A 23344-nucleotide genomic window follows, 5' to 3' on the forward strand; every position below is an offset into this window, starting at 1 on the left:
ACCAAAAGCTCCAGTTCAAAATGTAAAGAAAACTGAATTAAATTTCCAAGTCAAATGTTAAAATCACGTGGAGGTTGAGTTTTACAAAATTTTTGACATACGGATAAGGCTTTTAACCTGCTGAAAAAAGTGATATTATGAAGTAACGATATTTTTAAAAAAGTTTTTCAATTAAAATAAATAAAAAATCTTGTTATAACCTCTTCTCCGGTCAAACCACAAACCCACAATTTGTTTGGGTAATAATCACGTCTTTTCTTTTCTACGTATGAATTAATTAATTATTTTTTATTAATTTAAACAGTGGACTAAGTACGTGAAGTGTTAACCATAACGGTCTCTAGACACAGTCCAAATGCTTAATTCTTGAAATGTTGTATTTTGTTTCTTCATTAGATTATTTTCTGATTTTAGATGTTTATTTTTATACACATGTTTGGGTAACTGAAATAATGATGTTGCAAAAGACATAATGTACTTATATGTGTTTGTATCACCGCTGACTTGATTCAGAAATAGTGATTTGTCTTTTAAACATCTATTGAAATTACACAATTTGGCTGACCTTTAACATCTGAAAACATTTTTTTTTTTATTTATAGCGATATATTTATATAACCTAAATACTGAGTGTCAAGTACATGTCTTAGAACGGGATGTAAGATTCACGACATGTTACAATTAATTATTTTATACTGATACTAGAAACGCCAAAATTCTATCAATATATTAATATATTTGGAAATTTCTATTGTTAATCTATCTTAATGAAAGTAATTAATAATTACATTTTGTATTAATCTGAATTGTTGAGCTGACTTAGTAAGACTGAGATAGTGAATATTCTCACCAAGGAATTACAGGACCTGTTGAAATGCTTTTTGTTATAAACCATGGTACTCCCTTCCGCTAGAGGAAGACCCAATCAGGATCATTATTAATTTCCTTTAAACAGATTTCTAACTTTTTGCCAAAATCTAATTGAGGAAAACTGTGCTTTATAGAAACTGAAGACCGTTCATAATGAAATGTCCAAAGTCCGTTAATAGTTATTTTTTTCAAGTAAATAACTTCAAATGCTAAAATGTTAGATACCATTAAAAAGTTGTCAAGCTTTTGAATGAATGACTTAAAGTGCATCTTAAAAATATTGCCAAAAATTAAAACTAAAATCCATTTCTCGAACTTTTAACGGAATTTTCCTAATTCCTTGAAGAATAACTAAGATACGGTATACACAACCAACCCCTTGAGTTTTCTTACGCCTAGTCTTAATGTCTGTTTTAATAGAGCACAATACTTCTTGGTTGTCAAAATATAAGTGTAACATTAAACGTTACATTGAAATCATGACATTATATATTTTGACAAGTAAAATTCCCTGTGGTTATCTCTATCAACCATTACGAAAATCAACTTCATAAAAGAATCGTCCATTCCAATGATGTATTAGTGAGCCTCAACCACTAATATATATATGTTCTAGGTAGTTTTAGGGTAACTAACCTCAAAAACTTGTGTTAAGTTCAAATCAGAAAAGCCAGATTAGATTATAGTATGAACTATAAATATTCGGTGATTCTAATAACATAACACTACAGAAAACATAAATCCAATGTTGTCGAAAATTGAATTTTATGTCGTTAACAACTGAATTCGACGATAAGTTCCCCTAGACTTAATGATGTTTCTGTAAATTTTAAATCAGGCGAATCTAATGATATGGATGATGCAACATAATTTTTATTCACAATGAATTTGTTTTTGTTCAAATGATTTGTATGTTAGATAGTATTATTTTTTTGATTACTGAAAATGAAGTTAGAAAATTTTAAGTTTCATTACAAAGCAACTAGTGTGTTCACAAAATAAGGGGTAGTTTACCTTTTTTAATGTACTTCAGTGCTTTCTATATAATTTATTTCTCTTAAACCGTGGCAGTTAATCAAACGCCAACATTCAACTTTGAGAAAAGATGCATTTGTGATATGAAAGGAAAGATTTTTTTTTAAATTCGTCATGTGCCAAGATAAATATCATTGACGTTCACATCCACACTAACATAATTAAAGTATTAAACGCCAAAAACTATAAGCCGTACTAGAAAACATCAAATGGATTCAGTTCATCTTACAGTAGTCTTCATGTCAACAGGATTAATTAAGAAAAAAAAACCACAATATTATTAAATCATTGATGGGTATTTTCTCAAAATAAACACGCGTATAAATTACAAATTATTATTCATTGTAAATTAAAAGTGTATCATTAAGAGTATAAAAGCAAAATTTTGGAAATAGTTCATATTGAATTAACAAAAAAAGATTTATTGTCATACAAATTGAATTAAAAATAATTGAAAGAATCTTCTGTCCACAATGACGAAACTGCAACACTATTGCTCTGTTATCAAATATCTTTTTTATTGAATTCTGCATAAAAAATGCATAAAGATATAATATACTTTAAACTATTATTTGTCTTTATAGATCGCCCAGAAATAGCCTTTAATCAAAATACTTATAACATCGAAAGATCTGCGACAGTTGTGCTTACATGTAGAGTAAGAAACAGTTTGGTTGTGAAATGGTTCAAACTAGATGCCCATAGAACACCAAATCCAATATTGGAAACACAAAGGCATAAAATAAAAACAACACCAGACCAAAGTCTTATAATAACAAATGTATACAGTGGTGATGAAGGTATTTACCGATGTACTGCTTCAAATCGATACGGAACAAGTCAGGCAGACACTAATCTTACAGTTGGTGGTGAGTTCCAATTAACACTTTTTAACATAAGTATTGTTGACAAGTATATAAAGTATACAAAGATGAGATGGGACGTTTTACTTCAGTTCACTTCAAACACCAACAATTGGAAAACAAGAGTTGAAAAAAAAGAAATAACTTTCAAGTCTTACGAAGTTGAATCTTTTGAGATTAGTACTATAGCGCATAGAGGGTGACCTTTTTCATTTTATTAATAAACAATGTCGTATCTGCCCCCTACGGAATCAAATCTATATATCTCTTATTCAAACCTCAAATACATCATTCAGTATATAATTATAACTTTTATTCAAGTGTTAAGCAACTTAATAATTTCAGGAATACATTAAGTTCAAGTTGAATGAAATAAACACAAATCAGCGAAAAAGAAACAACGTAAATATTTATGAGCTTTTATTATTTGGAATGAAAAGATCTTGATTGCTTTGTTAATGTTATGTAAAACTTAGTACTTAAGGAAATATGATTTGGGAATCGCGAACACACCTTTTGATCAATCCCGTTCGAGTTGTACTTGATATATTTGAATAAAGTTGAATTTAGTTTGATGCTGTTTGGATGGAGATACATGAAGTAATCTTGTTCAAGTCAATCTATAAAACATTGAAATGTGACACGGCAGAGTTTGCAGTAGGATGATTTGGTGCAAAAATAATCTTGTGTGTGTGCATAACTTTTTTCGATTCAAACTACTTTTTCTTTATATATTTTTAATTTGTACAATAACCCCACCATCACAACCTGAGTAGGGTGAACAGGGTAAATTGGAAAAAATATAAATTATATAATTTATGACTATTTGATATTTATTTAATTGGTATACCTAATATAACTTCAATTTACATATACACATTACATATTCATTGAACCCACACATCCTGGACGCAGTAAAACTAAATCATGAATGTCCATTTATTGTCCTTATCTTTCATTCAAAGTTTGATTTTGTTTTTTTTTTAATATCAACAATAATAAAATAACTTGTTCTAAGGGAAAATAACATAACTAGGGGCCCAAAATTGATTTGTTTTATACAAATCATTGCTTTTTTTACCAGCATATAAATCTAAGCATCTATAATATTTGACCTTTTCTCTTTAATCAGTAATACATGGTACAGTCATATCTAATTTACATTTATATACATAAGAAGTTGCAATAATATTCAACAAATTAAGAAATAATATTTTGTCGGTGTAGCCAAGTTACAAATATTTTAATTTATATTTAACTAATATGCTTTGCAAATATCATCACAAAATATAAACATAAAACACATACAGTCTTTTAGTCAAGACAGTAACCCTGGTAGCTACGTACGAAAATGTATTAAAATGTAATCTGTCCTATTGATAGAGCAACCAAAGTCTTCACAATACACCGTTTTGTGAGAGAAGGTTTATAGGTAAAGAAAAGTCAAGAATAAAATAGAATAAAAATACTGCATAAGTCCTGAAATTCAATTGAATAATAACGGGTCCCCTTATGTCTACGTCTAAATACGTCGGAAAATGTTGAAATGCGGTGTTCTCAAGATGTTGCTACAAGATTAAAGTCATCACTACAGAAATTTTATGGTCGTTATCATGAACTCATGGATCGTTATGGTGTATCTATCAGCACCATGAAAACTGATTTATTCAACGGGTCATAGTTTTCCTTCCCTCGTTTGTCTACCCCGGACTTGACTTTTTATGAACAACTCGGCGGTTGTTTCTAGAAAAGCAGAGGACGCTTACCCTACCGGTGCACCTAGTCCATGCTCCCAGTTTTTAGTGAAGTCCGATTTGCTTATTTGCTTTTGTTACTTTGTATGTGTGATTTTGGTTGCTTTGTGTTCTTTGTTGTGTCTGTCTGTTTTCTATGTCTGGTCTTTATCCCTGGATTACATTCGTTTGATTACCGCTATAACCTTGGTTCCCTTGATTACTCTCTCAAATAAGATAACGTAAGTGTTTTCGGCCATGATATGAAGAATATCTTGGTAGATGTGGCTCTAAGAAGATTTATGTTTTGTAAAGCAGTCAAGTTATCTTTATGGTATTATTTCTATGGTTTATAATAGTTTATATTTGTTATATAAATTCTCATTCTATAAATAGGTGCATTTTTGTATATATTTCATAATTCTCAAAAGTATTTATTTCAATTCTTCCATTCAAGTATATGGATCGTTGCATTATATACTAATATATCGTGAATTTTATTTCGTGACATTTTTTTCTAAGAAGGTTTTTTTTAGTCAGTAATAGTTTAATTTACTGGCAGCAAACTCATTTTATGTTATACCTAGTTTGTTCTAACTCTTTGAACGTGCTATGTTATCCCCTTTTTTAAACGAAAGCGAATGTAAGATTATGTTCTCTCATCAAAGCATTTCGTTGAGATGTGAAGGATAAGAGATATTATCATGATGATCCTGAATATTATGCCCTCCTCATGTGTTTATCAGGTTATTGTGACTGTCTGATATCTTGCAATGCAATTGCTTCTAATATTAATACATTGTACATTTGTGTCATTTAAATTCTTTCATCTTGACACATTTATTCCCATCCTGTCTTTGCACTGTTGAAACAAACTATCTGTAAACAGTGAGGCTAAGACGTGGAGCAGGACGTATGTACGGGCCTAAGGCCCTTGTTATGGTATGTGATTTTTACCTCTTTAAACAAGACTGATATGGCTTGTTTTTGCGAAACAGCTCAATAAATATGCTATATTATACCTTTCTTGAGCCTCAGTCTCATTATGATAATGTCCGTCATCCTTCACATTTCTACGAGATGCTTGGATGAGGGAACACTGCTTTCTAGACAGTTCCAATCAGATCAATCGACTTAGGAAAACATAAATGAAATATAGTGTTGTGACGAAGCATTGATCTGTCAGGTAGATTAAAGGTTCTTGTATTTTATTTTTCATATTCAATAGAAAGTTGTATGGCCAGAAATTTACACAAGTCTAAAAACATATAGAAACATGGAGTATATTCAATTATTTTTTTCTATGTAAGATAAGCCAATCGTATGTTTAGCAAATAGAATTTATGCGGAACAGAATAAACCGGTCAGTATATCTTGTCAAGTATTATGCGACACATGTGAAGTTGGTACGACTTCTTAATGGTGTTAAAACAGACATTGACAGAAGTAAAAATTGGTACAGTGGAGGAACTTTGAATAATCCAAATCTTACTATCAACAACGTGATCAAAATTAACGACATTCCTTATTGGTGTATATGAAAAAAATGTTTATGGGGAAACAACTGTAAAAACAGTAGTGATAAGTGGAAGTAAGACTTATATTTTAAGCTGGTATTTACAACAAAAAAGGTGTTGTTTTATGGGAATTGCTTTCTGTTCAAAGAATATATTAGATAATTTGCCTCAAATTTGTTCATTTATGAGGTTCGCTACATTTAGTCAAATTGATGATCTGAATTATGCAACTTTATTACATTGATAACTACATATATTACATTGCTAGGTATAATTTATTTTTAATCTTTATTGTGATTTTGTGTTTTGTTAACAATTAATTAATGATTGTCAATAAAGTACATTGCAATTTTACGATGTTGAGGTTTCCCGAAACCTATTTACCATGAGACTCCAACATCTCATTATGCTAACCTATTCACAACTGATAGATGACTAAGCTACGATTCCAGTTTTAACGGTGTATGGAACGGTGTGGATTGGTGTAGGGGTCAAAAGGGTGTGGGGCATAGGAGACTGAAATTGGAAGTAATTAGATACGCATGGAATCACATATTACTTATTTTATTTTTGAATAATTCATTAATTTTTTTTGTAAAAAAATTATTAATCATTCCTAAAACTCACGTTTTACGTCTTGGAAGATAATGAATGTGAGTAGGGAAATAAGATACCAGGCAATGGGCACAATGAATGGAAAAATCTTTTATTGGAAATGAAAAAAAGAGAGAGGAAGTTATACCCAGTCCTCTTGTTGTGTTGGTACCTTTCACAACATTTTTTTTCAAACAAGGATAAATTCTGTCAATTGCATGTTAAAAAATGAGATGCTCTCATGTCAGGATTAGACATTTCAAATATAACGTTGTTAATCGATTGAACAAGATGACCATACTTCAGAAATATCTGGGAAATACATTAGTATTTTTGAGATTTTTTTGGTCTTGAAAATCAACTTTAAATTCGTTTTTTTGACAATCGATCGGTTCAAACAGATACTAAATAATCTTCCAAACAGCATGTACATTGAATAAAATTTTGTTTAATATTTTTAACAGTTTTAGTATAAAAATTCAAAATAATATTTTGTTTTTAGACCGACCAAATATAAGAGCTCTACAGAATGATGTCTCGGCAAGTATTGGAAGTAGAGTAATACTTAATGTAACAGTTATGTCTGATCTGCCGCTAATCGATGTGTATTGGAGTAAGACAAACATAAATTTAACTGGGACTAGATATATAAGTAGCAACTTTCAAACACATAGTTTGACAGTAAAAAGAGTTGTGGAAACAGATGATGGTCAATTTACCTGCACGGCGGTCAACAACGTTGGAAGGGCATCAACTACCATAACTTTGTTTACATGGAGTAAGTCTTCAATGCATTGTCACTATTGTGTTTTCCTGTCTAGTCTTTATCCCTGAGTTGAATTCGTTTGATTTCCGATAAAATCTTGGTTCCATTGATTACTGTTTTAAAAGACAGCAACGCAATCATCGATTCCAAACCACATGCTCATAGAACAACATGGAAACTAAGACGTCATGCTAAGGTAGAACTCATCATATTGAACAACAAAATAAATGTCAACTAAATCGCTAAAAGAAAATGTAATTATTTTTTCATTTTGTAGAATCACCAATTGTAAAACTCTCGGGTAACAATTTTGTACCAATAAAGAGCAATACAGAAATAATATGCATCATTGATTCCAAACCGTATCCTCATCGAATAACATGGAAACTAAGACGTCGTGGTACGGAAGAACTCATCGACTTGGATGACATCAGCAAATATACCAGTTATAATGATTTACAGAGATCTATATTGACAATCAAAAACGTACAGATAGATGACAGTAACTTTTACATTTGTGAAGCTGAAAATGGTCATGGTGTAGGAAGAGATGAAATGAAGATAAAAGTAGGAGGTAATATATCATTTGCATACCATGATATGCGAAATATTATTTGAGATTTGGGGACCAGAAAATCTGGAAATTAATTTCAACATCATGTGAAGTCGCTTTAGTTTTACCATGGCCATTTTCAAATATAAAACTAAATGGGTAAAGAGAGTGCTTTTATTGAAATTCCTTAAATTCATAAATTTATCTTTGCATAATATTTCATTAGTTCATTTTGCTTGGTGATTTCCTTTTACCTTTACACCTTCCATAACTATTTATTATAAACAAAAACATCTTTCATTTCCACAGGCAAAATTTTTTCACTTGATTTTCACACGAATTTCACATGATTTTCACCTGAAAGAGTAATCAAGGGAACCAAGGTTATAGCGGCAATCAAAAGAACGTAATCGAGGGACAAAGACCAAACATGGAAAACAGACATACACAACAAAGAACATAAAGTAACTAAAATCATACATACAAAGTAACAAAAGTAAATGAGCAACTCGGACTCCACTAAAAACTGAGAGCATGGACCAGGTGCACCGGTAGGGTAAGCGTCCTCTGCTTTTCTAGAAACACCCGCCGAGTTGCTCATAAAAAGTCCGGGGTAGACAAACGAGGGAAGGAAAACTATGACCCGTTGAATAAATCAGTTTGCATGGTGCTGATGAATACACCATAACGATCCACGAATTCATGGTAACGACCATAAAACTTCTGTAGTGATGACTTCAATCTTGTAGCAACATAACCTTGTTCCAGAAGCCTATTTGTTAAAGTTCTAGCGCGATATAAAAAGTCTGAATTGAGCAAATAAATAAGTGACAGAATTCACGTGAAATTTGGGTGAATGCAGTCTTCACATGAAATTCACACGAAATGTGCACATGAAATTCGTGTTTAGTGAATTTCACATGAAAATCATGTTAATTGCATGTGAATTTCACATGAATTTCATGTGTAGTTCGATTAATATGAATTTCACGTGAAAAATATTTGCCTGTGTAAGACTTACATTTAGTTTAACTATTTTGTTTACTCCTTTTTATGCACAATGAAAATTATTGTAAACATTAACTTTTTGTACATCGTCTTGTGTTTTTTCATGGCGTAAGGTCTGTTTAGTTGTGTGTATTCAAGTTCAAGGTCGCATGCATTTTAAAATTTTCTAGGACACATTGGATTCCAGAGCACTACTTCTAATAGCTTTTTATAAAGAGCCGTCAATATATAAATTAGTTATTCATAGGAAACGAAGGCTCCTATTGGGTGTAGGTAGGGAGGCCAAAGGTTGAGATAATACGCACCGTCTGAAATGTAATGTTTTATTGAAAATTGACATCCTGCACATCTTTAAATGTTTGTGGCCATATACATGAAACAAACTAACACAAGTGTAAATAAGTAGGTATAAGTTCAAATTATCATGCCATACAAATGTTTAAGTGTTTTTGTGGGTATTTTAATGAAACGGATTTTGGGCTTAGAAAGTGATCATTAGGGTCATAAAAAAATTTTAAGGAAAAAATATTTGTGCATTTCGGGACCCCTATACGCATTTAAAATCTAAGGTTCAGAAAGATATCTACCGATTTTGTAAAATTTCAAAATCTGCATTATAGAAATTATATTTTTTTAGTAAACATTGGTTGCTGGGTATACATTCTAAAGGCTTACTTGTATTTTAATGAAACTTACACAGGTCAAAGTAAGTGAGACCCCCGTAAATTAGTTAGAAACCTGACTTAAAAACAATATACATCGTTGCTTTTCCATAAAAAGATGCTACACCAAGATACAAATATATAGTTTTTGGTAGAGATTCCTCATACTTTGTAAGAAATAATTCCAAATATATAGAGGAAGATGTTTACAAAATGCTGGATTTTTTAATCGACAGCATATTTGTCCAGTGGGAACAACTTGTTCTCCTCTACTTGCTGACCTTTTCTTTCACTCTTATAGCTTATATAACCTTATAGCTGATCTGATCCGAAAGAAAGGATATCGTTTGGTTAGATCTTTTAATCTCAGTTTCCGCTATATAGATGACGTGTTATCTGTGAGCAGTCCTAATTTCGGGGATTTAATCCATCGCATCTACCCCAGAGTTAGCTATATATCTTCACCTACACTTAGAAATCGATGGTAAAGGAAAACTTTTGAAAAACTTTACCACAAACATGAAGACTTTCATTCAGAATTGTCAACTTTCCTTTCATCTGTGGCAACATTCCTTCAGCACCTGCGTATGGAGTGTTAATATCACAACTCTTACATTATGCCAGAGCTTGTCGAAACAACGCAGATTTTTTGTATCGCGCTAGAATCCTTACAAATAGGCTTCTGGAACAGGGTTATGTTGCTACAAGATTGAGGTTATTACTATAGAAGTTTTATGGTCATCACCATGACCTCGTGGATCGTTATGGTGTATCCATCTGCACAATGAATACTGAACTCGTGGATCGTTATGGTGTGTCCATCTGCACCATGAATACTGAACTCGTGGATCGTTATGGTGTATCCATCTGCACCATGAATACTGAACTCGTGGACCGTTATGGTGTATCCATCAGCACCATGAAAACTGAACTCGTGGATCGTTATGAAAACTGATTTATTTGCTCATTTGCTTTTGTTACTTTGTATGTATGATTTTAGTTACTTTATGTTCTTTGTTGTGTATGTCTATTTTCCATGTGTGGTCTTTTTCCCTGGATTACATTTTTTTTATTACCGCTATAACCTTGGTTCCCTTGATTACTCTTTCAACGTTTCATAGTTTCCCTTTCCTCGTTTGTCTACCCCAGATTTGACTTTTTATAAGCAATTCGGCGGGTGTTTCTAGAAAAGCAGAGGACGGACGCTTACCCTACCGGTGCACCTGGTAGTGGAGTCCCAGTTGTTCATATGCTTTTGTTACTTTGTATGTATAATTTTAGTTGCTTCATGTTCTTTGTTGTGTATGTCTGTTTTCCATATCTGGTCTATGTCCCTGGATTACAGTCCTTTGATTACCGCTATAACCTTGGTTCCTTTGGTTCTTTTTAACATCTTTGCTAAACGAGAATGAATGTCTAAGGTACTGTTCTTGCTTTTTATTTGTTTTAATTTACTGCTTTGATGATCTCGATGGATTGCTATCGCTTCAAAATGGCCTTTTTTCCATGGTTAAGTTATATCCTTGAGTATATCAGAGACTATACAGCCTTAATGAATATGACTGAATGCTGACTTCGAGTTAGAATAAGTCTGAGAGGAATAAAGCGCTTTTCCATTCAAACAGCTGGGTCTGTTCGATTACTTAAACGTTCTTGGTCTAAAATACATGACGTACCAGGGATAGAATAAACGTTAAAACACATTTAATCAACGATCAATTCATTAAATGTTTTGCAGACCTGACACAGGCAAATATACCAGTGGAGCGATATGTCGGAAGAAAAGGGGAGGACATTACAATGCAATGTCTTTTTAGTGGAAATGCATCATACCTAACGTGGACAAAAACACAACGTAAAGTTACAACGAATATAAACCAACATTCAAGTAAATACAGCGGAGGTACCACAACCAACCCAAATCTTGTTGTTAAGAACCTAGACGAACATGACACATGTAAATACACATGCCAGATTGAGAATTTATTTGGCACATCAAATGCATCTGTATTCCTAAAAGTGATATGTAAGTCTTTTAATGACGACGATATTATCAGCAATTTGAAGAAATATAGCGCTATTATTCTATATATTATATTATGAAATAGTGTAAACGTATTAATTTTCGCCTTAGTTTTCACGGATTTTGTCATGTGAACGTATTCGCGGGTATCAATTTGTGGTTTCAAAAAAATGATCAGAGTTATATAATGTTAAAAATCAATGTCGCGTGTACTATTTTTCGCGGTTTTCTCTCTACCACGAAAAAAGCGAAAATTAGTACGTTTACAGTACCAAGAGTCCACGTCCACGAAAACTGAGTTTCCAAGTAATTAAATACAGATACTAAAATATTAGATACAATTAAAAAGTTAAGTTGTCACGCTTTTGAGTAAATGTGTGACTTTATTTCTATTTTTTTTTAATATTGCAAACACAAATTCCACTCACCAAATTTCCACTGAAATGTCCTAACTCCTTAAATAATGACTTAGGTATGGTATAGAGCACAATGCTGTTCGTTTGTCAAAATACAAGTTAAGTGTTGAACGTATAGTTCAGGTCGTATTTAGTGACCCCATCCCTCGTTTCAGATAATATGAGTGTATCATATAAAGTCTGACCATTTATTGTTATGTTGATATAGAAAGACATATATGATACAATTTTTTTTCAATATGTCAATTATGAATTTAAAAACTTCGTGGTCACATTTTATTAACCGCAAATTAGACTCTTCAAACATGCATTGTTAAACTTAACCTTAATATAACAGAATAATTCGTGTGTGTTCACTTTTAGCATATATAAGATAAATTATTCAAACTGACGCAATTTTAAGGGGATGGGAACAATTTTGAATTTAATTCCAATTTCTGGAAAAACCATTTTACTCTTTTACCAAAAAAATATCTTGGCTTTCTGTCGGTTCCATTTTAATATACAAGATGTATGTGTTTTAATGGATATTTAGGTACCAGTATCGTATTGCATATCCCTGAGCGGGTGTACGTCAAAACATGGATGCCATAAAAATATAGTGCATTTTCTTTTTGCCTCTCTACAAACTAATGTTTTGTCAAAAGACATGAACAATGACTTAAAAAATAGAGCAAACATCACACTGTAAGATGAAGAACTTTTTTAAAAGAAAATCTAACATAATATCATAAAAATGTTCCACTGAAAAGGTTGGTTAGGTGAGTGCAAAACGAAAGTGAAAGTAGGGAAAATGGCTATTTATAGTTCAAGACTACTTTTCTGTCCAATCTTCGTGGACTCACCCTATTTTCTTTGCAGGAAATTATTTTTTCACATGTCCTTAGAAATGCTACATAAGTGAAAGTTTTATTGAATCAATTTACATATTTTTTAAAAAATCCTAAAAATATGCACTTCACTGTAGAGGTCTATGGGAAAATTAATACGATACTGAGACCTAGTAAGCCAGTTTTTCAAGTAAAGTTGGATATTCAGCAAGTGGTCTTTACCAGCAGAAAAAGTAGTACCCCTATACAGGTAACACTTTTAAGATGAATTAGCCAACTTTTGAACCTGATTTTTTATGGTAGCTCTGGTTTTTTGCATTTATGGTTAATCTTGACCAAATTTGGAAATGCATTTTGTTTTCATGAATTTGTAGGATATCAGTTCAATAAAATTATTATCTTGACTATTTATGATGAGCATATCTATATTCAGGTAACCTAAAGCAAGTAATACTCCTGCATAAAGGATAGTTTTCAAGTTACAACACATTTTAAGTATGTGGTTAGGACTTGAAAATAGTCATTTTCCATACATTGCCTCTTATATATGAAAAAATGAATATTTTTTTTATTTTTTGTTTTTCTTTCAAATAAATAGCTAAAATGAGTTGCCATATAACTGTGTGGTTGATTTAAACACAGAAATGTCACAAAAGTCATCAGCCAATTTTTTAGTGGACTTTTTTTAGTGGTTCAAATGGACAGATTCTAATGCGGCAAGAAAAATAATGGTGTTTTTTCATATAAAAACTGAATTTTTTCAAAAAGTATCTAAAGCAGACAATTGTTATTATAATATTTATACCAGTAAACTATATTTCTTGCATCATAGCTATCTGTTTTAAAGAAAAAGTCCTTTTCCTGTGACATTGAGGTCCATTTGTATCTGCCTGGGGTACCAAAATGGCTTAAAATCTGTATTTTCTGCATATGAAAAGCTATATTTTTTTAAAACTATGATATTGGTATAATTTTTTCTGGATTTATTATAATTGAAATGACCATATCTATAGTTTAAAACAGTTGGTTGTACCGGTCATTATACTTTACTTTAAACAAGAGGCTCCCTTGAGTTAAAGACAAAAAAGGAGGTTCGGATATTAATATTTCCATATATGGAACTCACAAGTGGGGATTAAATAATGATTTGGAACTCATAGTACAGCTTATGTATCTACCATGTCAGAATAAACCACAAAGTTGCTTAGTTTGATTAATGCAGCAGCTTTTTATCAAAAGTAATATTTTCTGGCTAACATTGAGATATTAGTCTTATGCCTGGAATAGGGTACCTATATAAGAATTTTAATAGAAAACTCATGTTTGTAGCAGGGCAATGATATTCTGAATTTTCAGTATGGAAATGAATACTCTAGCAGAAAAACAACAACTTTTAGGATTATATTGAAATGTTTATTAGTAATAGGTACCAGTATCGTATTGCATATCCCTGAGCGGGTGTACGTCAAAACATGGATGCCATAAAAATATAGTGCATTTTCTTTTTGCCTCTCTACAAACTAATGTTTTGTCAAAAGACATGAACAATGACTTAAAAAATAGAGCAAACATCACACTGTAAGATGAAGAACTTTTTTAAAAGAAAATCTAACATAATATCATAAAAATGTTCCACTGAAAAGGTTGGTTAGGTGAGTGCAAAACGAAAGTGAAAGTAGGGAAAATGGCTATTTATAGTTCAAGACTACTTTTCTGTCCAATCTTCGTGGACTCACCCTATTTTCTTTGCAGGAAATTATTTTTTCACATGTCCTTAGAAATGCTACATAAGTGAAAGTTTTATTGAATCAATTAACATATTTTTAAAAAAATCCTAAAAATATGCACTTCACTGTAGAGGTCTATGGGAAAATTAATACGATACTGAGACCTTTATAGATGAGCTTTTGATCTACTTTTAGACTTATTTCCATGACATCGCTGCAATTGTCTTAATGCATAGATCGAGGTAAACTTTTGTTTCTGGTGGAATTATCACACAGGTTTGCACAATTGCTTCTAGTAGGACCGTTTCTTGATTTGTAATATTTTGCGTTAAAATAACCCCTATATTCTCATTTCAGCAGCAAGTATTACAGGGCGATATCCAAGGACACTAACTGCTAACGATACGTTAGAATTACATTGTAATGTTTTTGGAAGTCCCGACCTGCTATGGAAAAAAGATGGAGCAATAATAGAACCTTCTACTAGAAGCGTTAAAAATCTGAAGATTGCTAATTTAACAAGAATTCATAGTGGAAACTACACATGCGAAACGACACTCGACAATGTAACAGCTACAAGCAGTGCTGCACATGTGCTTGTACGAGGTAAATCAGTCAATCGTATTTTCTCAAATTAAAACCTAAATCGTAAAATGTATTGGCAACAAAATTTTATAACATTTTTAACTATTTCATGGATTAATAGGTAATAAAATAGAGAAGTGGAGCCAACGGTGTACGTTTTTTATCGAACCATGAAGAAATGATTATTTTGAGCATAATCACCCTGATAACTTCAAGTACGATATAAGAACTGATTGTTTTAGCCTACCCTAGGCCCGTAGTGTGAGAATTTCGTCGTTCATTAAAGAACCATTGTTGGCCGTGAGTTGACATTATTTTCGTCTTGGTCGGATTGGTGTTCCTTTGGCGTATTCACGTATACACTCTTGTTATATCATGATTAATTTTTATTGAAACTCATTTAACGATAAATCGACGATAAATTAGTAACATGCTTTCAACCAACTTTCACGAGCGATTTATCCTCGATTTTTTTCTGACCGAAAAAATAAATTGCCATGGATAGGTTTTATTAGGGAATGCGTTATGACAGTACCAGTATAAATAAAAAGAAATAGTAGTGATATTGATATGATATCCAGAAACGCAAAAATAAATATTCACGAGAATAAATTAGTAGTGATTTGCATTGAACAAAACTGGAGGAAATATTAGAAGATAAAATTTAACATAACTGTCCGAATTATTGCTTTACCTTACTAGCGTTAAAACAACATTTGAAGGCATTTAGGTTGATAATATTACGGTCGATGATGGTTTCGGCTTCCCATTTCGAAAGTTTTCGTTTTGAGTACTTCTTGTATACAATTAACTTTTGAATCTAGATGTTCGTGAATATTTGATCCTAATGCTGCTGATATGAGGTTTCTCATGGAAACACGTGTACAGCATATCAAACTTTACAATATATATGATTGGTATTTATATATTTTAACTGGTTATTGTTGTGTAAATAGAAAATTAATGTTTTATATATATCGTTCAGATAACCCTCATCTACTCTGGACGTGAATACTATAGCCCATTCAGAGTTTGTTTCTTAGATATCAGAGAACGCATATCCTACTGATGCACCTGGTCAATGTTTCGAGTTTTTATTGGAGTCCAGGTCGTTCATATACTTTTGTTTTTTTCGTATGTGTTATTTTGGTTATTTCTTGTTTTTTGTTGTATATGTCTATTTTTCTAGTCTAGTCTGTATCCTAAGAATATATTCATTTGAAATTTTGGTTCCCTTTGGTAACCTCTTTATCTTTAGGTGAAATTAAGATGTTTATCTCAATACTACAAATTATTCAAATCACTCCTACATTTTTTCGAACTTCATGTGTTTCAATACCTCGTTATTTATATTCGATCTCCTCTGTCGACTTCCACTGTTTGTGGTGGGGCTTTCAATATTTTTTTGTCGCTTGCCATTCAATTTATCGAAATCTATTTGTTATTAGGGTAAACGTAACATAATCCTTCTCCAAAACCTTATTAGTTATAAAATGTCTGTTTTACATGGACAGGCTCCGTGTGACCGAGGCGTTAATATTTCTTAACTCAGAAGCAAATAAAAGGAAAATGACATTTTTGTCACTTAAATACGTGTGGTATAAATAACATTTTTTTGTTTTAGATAACCCATTTGTATACACCCTGATAGATTTCTTACAAGGAGAAACAGGTGTGAACCTTGATCTGTCGTGTAACCATGATACCTATCCCGAATCAATTCAAATGTACTGGATGAAAGATGGAGACAAAATTGATGCCCCTAACCTGGATGGGAAATACAATTTCAGCAACATAAAAACACCACATCTTGTCATACAAGACACTGAACTGTCAGACACAGGCGCTTATAGATGCTGCGTTCAAAATGAAATAGGAACTAGTTGCAGCACCGACATCAATATTATTATAAAAGGTTTGAACTTAAATCATTTTAAAATTATGATTAATACAAAAGAATAAAATGAGCAATAACGTTATATTTCAAGCAAAATACAAACACATTTAACAAAAGTAACATTAAGGGCAAACATAGCATAGTTATATAAACTATTCACAGTAAAAGAACTAATACAAAATTATAAAACGAAAGGAAATATGCATATGAAAAACAAAAGAAAGACAAAAGTGAAAAAAATATAATGATAAGATTATGAATTCCTCACATGTGATTGCAAATTCCGATTTAAATTTTGCTATTCTGAAATCAAGTAGCAGTTGGAGGCCATATTCAGCACGTTGAATGATTTAAATTACAGATCCAGAACAAACAAGTTTGGCGGGTCTTGTGACTGGTAGTATTGTTGGTGTAGTCCTTGCTGTTGTATGCTTTGTTATTTTGCTTTGGATACTAAAAAGGTTTATACTTTCTTTCAGAAATATAATTTGTATGAAATAATGCAAAGATTATGTTAAGTATTTTTAATTCTTTACAAATGTATAAGCGTACTCGCCAATACGCTAATCTGAATTGTTGTCTTGTGCATGTTGGTCGAGATATCAACTAATGTAAACCATATAATCTAATCGCGCTATATTCGCATGCGGTAGTAAGGTGACAACCTATAAAGCTAAAATATTACCTTTGCATCTTAACGAGCATTATGATTAGCTGACGTAAAAAGAACAAACAAATTTTCATTTACTTTTGCATCGTCACTCAGTGTCACATAAAGCCTTTTACAAAAATGTAATCATGTTTATCTTAGACGAAAAAATACTAAAAGACCATCCAGAAGAAGCCCAGATGTTAGATTTATTCCAGGTAAAACATTTATTATATGAATTTCACACAAGCAAAAAGGCAATGGAAGTATTACTTGTACGGATTCGTAATCCACCCGTACAAAACGAATTGTTTACGATTTTTTTAGCAATAAATTAAAACCAGGAGAAGTGTATCAGAAGGAATTAATTAAAGGAATCTTATAAACATGACAGTTAAATGTACGGTCGAGGTACTAAAACAGGATAACTAGATCTCATATATTTTTTGCATACAGCCAGAATCTTTTTTGTAAAAATTTAATAATTTCGTGTGCAATATGCGAAAATAATGTCGCTTTAATATTATATTGAAAAAATGACGATTTGTGCTCGTGATTTTTTTGTATGACGCATAGTCGTTAAATTGGTCCAAAGCGACATTGTGACGTTAATTATGTAAGTTTCCGATATGTAAATATTTCTTTCATGTTTCTGTCCATTTAATACCCTAAGTTACATAGGTGTACAGCATAGTGGATAATATACATTTCTACACAAACTGTACAAATATACATGTAACCTTCCATCATTTTGAAGGAATGTTTGTTTGAATATTTAATGTTGGCTTAATCATAAGACATATTGAAGATATAATTATTGTTTACATTTGGCAATTGTCTAAATAAAAGCCCAATGACATTGTTTTTCTCATGAAATTAAAAGGCGATAACGTTGTTAAACAATATCGGTTGACCATTTAAAATTTTCTTTATTAAACTGCCTTCAAGTATGTACTTCATTTTTTGTGTCATATGCAATTATAAAAAGTATGTTTGACTCAAAGTTTAGGGCAAAGCAATCATTTGAATGGGATGTTCTTAATTTTTTTTTTGTTATTTTGTAGTGTCAAATGTGGGTGGAGTATATGCAAATCTTAACATTCAAAATGACAAAGAGGATGATTCTGTAGATGAGGAAGCACCAACCACCTTAATGAAACCTGCAACAATTGAAGAAGACACTTCTTACTATAATATTAGTGATATTATTACAACGATTAAAGTCTCAGACCTCCGCAGTTATATTGAACAGCATCAGAATAGGGATACCTTACAGAATCAATACGAAGTATGTCAATGAAACTCTTTTGGTTAAGTTTTTAACAATAACCAGTATTATACTCTATTTCAATGTAATGTTTATGTACGATATCAAACATATAGCCTCAGCTTATCGTGTATGTTTATGAGGCTTGATGATAGGACAAGTTCGAAGCTTCACCATGCATTTTTTGTAGTCCAACGCCGAGTGTACATAATGTTGTTTTTATCCTGCGATGAAAAGGCGATAAAGTTATAATGAATAATATTGTGAGACATTTTAAAGTTATAATTTATCGCCATTTAGTCCCTTCGTTTTTCATCTGTGGCAACATCCCATCAGCACCTGCGTATAGAGTTTTCATATCACGTCTCATTCGTTATGCCAAGGCTAGTCGTAACTACACATTTTTGTTTCTACCACACTAGACTTCTTTCAATTATGCTTTTGGAACAGTGTTAAGTTTCTATAAGGGATAAGTCATCACTACGGTGTGTTTCTAGAATAAAAAATGCTTTCCCTACCAGTACAACTTGTCCATGCTCTTAGTTTAAAGTGGAGTCAGAGTTGCTCATTTACCTTTGTTGCTTTGTACATATTCATATGATTGTTTGATGTTCTTTGTTGTGTGTACGTTTTCCTTTTCTGGACTTTGTCCTTAGATTGCATTCTATAAATTTCCGCTGGAATCTTGGTTCCGCTGATAACTCTTTCAATTTTATTTTGTTACTAGTATATCAAAGGCGTGGAAATTCCCTTGGTTAACGGTGTTCTAGAAAGGCATTGGCGTGGCCCAAAAATTACCGACACAAGTGTACATGCTATTAAATAGAGCACAGATGTATTTAGCATCGTGTATTTATACATGAAGACAAAGATTGCAGAAAAACAATAAATGTTATATACGTCTCATTATTTGGTTCACTTCATTCACTGCATTACTATATCGATTTTTTTTATAATGTTTGGATGACAAAATATGCAAATGAAGGCCTGAAAACTTCTGATCGGTGATGTAACTGTCAAATGTGCACAGCAAAGTTTTGGATGTTCTCTTGGTGGAATTCGAACCCGTACGGCTTTGACCCTGGTTATACTCGTTGATTCCTTCTTATAGGACTAATATTAGGGTTATAAAAGTGCGCGATGTTTTGTGATAAAGGACAGAACGATAAAAATTTCCTTTTTGAAGTTTTGTTATCTTCAGAATGTTTTCAGATAATAAGTATGTGGTTATGGTTTAACCAGAAGGTATATTGAAGCATCACTGTAGTTAACATTAGGCAATTATTACTGACAATCTGCAAAAATATACAGTAAAGCTCTGATAAATCAAACAAAGAAATAACCCTTTCTGTCAAGTAATGCATTGAAATATAACTTAGAGAGAACTATAATAGCCACGCATTGAAATATAACCTTGCCCAGAGAGAGCTATATTAGCCACGCATTTAAAGAATATTCTGTATTTGTCATAATAAAAACTTCATTGTCATGTAGTCTGTTTTTTATATACCGTTTCTTTACATTTTCACCTTATTATTTCTTTTTTTTATTACTCTAGATGTTAAAAATCATAAGAAGATGAATCGCAAATATGCTCTCTTTTCTGCATGAGGATTTCTGCACCAATGATTGCATCTTAGAAAATTTTCTCGTTTACAAGTGTAACCACTCAATTGACAACGCTCCCCGTACTTTATGGTAAAGAAATGTTTTATATATTTGTACATCAGTTTTCCTATATTTTACAGAGTATACCATATGGCGTCCAATATCCAACAACCAAAGGGGAAATGATAGAAAACAAGTCCAAAAATAGATATAAAAGTACACTACCATGTAAGTACGCATTTTAGGATTAAAGAAGGAATTTTTGTATACGATGTTTGGGATATTGAAATATCATTGAACAATCCAATCACCACACTCATAGCTTATTTGAAACGTTTGCTCATGTATGTAACCATTCATTAATACATAACATTAGGTTATGCTTAAAAACGATTTCACTAAATTTTTGACATGTACATTACCATATTGTATGTTTATACCTACGTTTTTGAAACAATTCAATACATTGCATATTTTAAATTGATATTTTATGGATCACATTAACCTTCAAATTTACAAAGGAGTACCTTCTGATGAATTGAAATGATATTCTCTAGAAAGGGGTTATGTTCTTCTCATTTATATGTGATGATTGTTTTTCTCGCGTGATCACATTAACACATTTACTGTTATCTAAAATATGCTGTGTTGCTACAGACGAAAACAAGTATAAGCTCCATTGACGAATAAAGGTAATACACAAAAGCTCAAACCGTCTTTTACAACTATTTCAGATGATCATACACGAGTTGTTTTAGAATCGTCAAGTTCGGATTATATCAATGCAAACTATATAGACGTAAGTTGTTTATGTATAAACACTATCTTTTTGTAGTTTTTTTAATGCTGCATAATTGTCACACCACTGGAATGCTTTTGAATTCAGAATTAGACTTGTACTTTTCATTAGGAGAAGAAATTCAGATGTATTTGGGTCAAAATTTAATTTTGCAAATGCATATTTTATCGTACTGAGAATTCATAGATAAAAGAAGAAATATTTTAAATGTTAAATGTGCTAACTTATAGAACGGTGATAGGTCAGAGACGGCCAAATCTTGTAATTTGATAGCACCACTGATTATGTCTTGACTTCATATATTCATAGGTCAGAGACGGCCAAGTCTTGTAATATGATAGAACCACTGATTATATCTTAACGTTATATATTCATAGGTCAGAGACGGCCAAATCTTGTAATATGATAGAACCACTTATTATGTCTTGACTTTTAACCACTGTTGTACATATTTTGATAAAGTAATGTTACATTATGCTTCTTTATATAGAAATATAGAAATATAATAATGTGAAAGTACTTTAATTCATTGATACAAATTTTCTTGGATAAGCGAAGAAACACAAGTTTGTGAATTCTTGTATTCGTGGTTTTGAGGTTTTCAGCATACAAATCAATGGAAATCTCCTTTTCGTTGGGTAACAATTTTCGTGGTTTGGCTTACCCACGAATACCACGAAAAATTGAAACCCCATGAACAATCGTACTTTCACAGTATTCTTGTGTCAGTGAAACTAGAAATACGATTACCAAGTACCATCACTTCAAAGTGAAAATCGCCTGGACAATTACATGTATATAGCTTTCTTCATTTCCTATTTTAGGGATTTGAGAAAGAAGGATGTTATATTGCATCTCAAGGTAGGTTTTACTAAAAGTGTAAAGCATAATGATTCCATTCAAAAGACGTAGAACTGTATAACCTGCAACACTAAGTTTTAATAACGAATAACATGTTTCATTATTATGTTATTTCCTTTCATATGTGATGGTTTGTTGTTGTTAAATATTTTGATTGCAGCTATTACATTTCAGTGCTAATGTTCGCACATTGTTGTCAAAACCTTGGCTATTGATGTCTCACAAAGAGACCTTATTTGCAGATGCACAGAGGTATAGGTTCAATTTCCAATAATGAAATTTAGCGAAAGTATTTCTTTCATGCCACGATTAAACTGAACTCTTACACACATTGTACCTTCAATTACTGATATAAGGTTAAACTACAACCGCAATACTATGGGGTTTCAAACTACGGATAACTGAGAAAATACTAGAAAAAAAGATTTTGCATTGAGGTAGTTTTCTTTTTGCCCAAACGAATGTATGCATTGCCCAACATCTCATATTGGACTATATTGAGTGTGTATAATTTTGTATTGTGGCTTTTTTTTTTTTTGTTTGTTTGTTTTTTTTTGTTTGTTTGTTTTTGGTTTTTGTTTTTTTTTGTTGTTGATGTTTTTTTTTGTTTTTTGTTTTTTTTTTTGTATATGTACTATGTAATGTAATCATATAGTATTGAATAGGCAACTTTGAACAATTGTTAATTCAAAAAGTTATTTATACCTTCTAAGTAAGCGATTTAAGAAAAAACACGTGCCTATTTAACTGTCTGGTCGAGATTAAATTTCTGTGAGCTGTTTCCGCCACTTTACAATTTTACAATTTTCAGCGGATCTCTTAGGAAGAACATATTCTCCTTCAGCCTATTCATGATTTATACTGTTTCACAAATCTCGTTTGTAAAACATGTTGAAAATCATAGTTTTAACATTTCGAGTAGCAATCTTGTTGACACTATTTCTAAACTGAATTATTTCGAAAAACACACATAAAAAACAGGTTAATCAAATAAAAGATGTGATTATTGTGATGGGGACAATATGAATTGTGAAATACAATCTGATTGGGCCCAAATAATGGTTGTGAACATGTTTTATCT

General features: G+C 31.8%; 1 protein-coding gene across 9 annotated transcripts in view; it reads left to right on the plus strand.

Moving 5' to 3' along the window:
• LOC148609825 (receptor-type tyrosine-protein phosphatase kappa-like) overlaps positions 1–23344 on the plus strand; it is a 108285-nt gene that overhangs the window by 68349 nt on the left and 16592 nt on the right. For 5 of the 9 annotated variants that reach the window (XM_088541155.1, XM_088541153.1, XM_088541156.1 and 2 more), the window contains exons 5-16: positions 2490–2774; positions 7115–7390; positions 7656–7952; positions 11340–11627; positions 14955–15203; positions 16807–17097; positions 17441–17540; positions 17891–17946; positions 18793–19016; positions 20744–20831; positions 21338–21402; positions 22227–22263. In XM_088541155.1, the coding sequence (XP_088397281.1) occupies positions 2490–2774; positions 7115–7390; positions 7656–7952; positions 11340–11627; positions 14955–15203; positions 16807–17097; positions 17441–17540; positions 17891–17946; positions 18793–19016; positions 20744–20831; positions 21338–21402; positions 22227–22263 (2256 nt within the window). The remainder of the gene's footprint in view (positions 1–2489; positions 2775–7114; positions 7391–7655; positions 7953–11339; positions 11628–14954; positions 15204–16806; positions 17098–17440; positions 17541–17890; positions 17947–18792; positions 19017–20743; positions 20832–21337; positions 21403–22226; positions 22264–23344) is intronic. The other 4 variants (XM_088541159.1, XM_088541157.1, XM_088541158.1 and 1 more) reach the window with 2 other exon arrangements.

The sequence above is a fragment of the Perna viridis genome, chromosome 8 (assembly GCF_037379345.1).
Source record: "Perna viridis isolate PV_CMFRI_1.1 ecotype Kerala chromosome 8, ASM3737934v1, whole genome shotgun sequence".
NCBI lineage: Eukaryota > Metazoa > Mollusca > Bivalvia > Mytilida > Mytilidae > Perna > Perna viridis.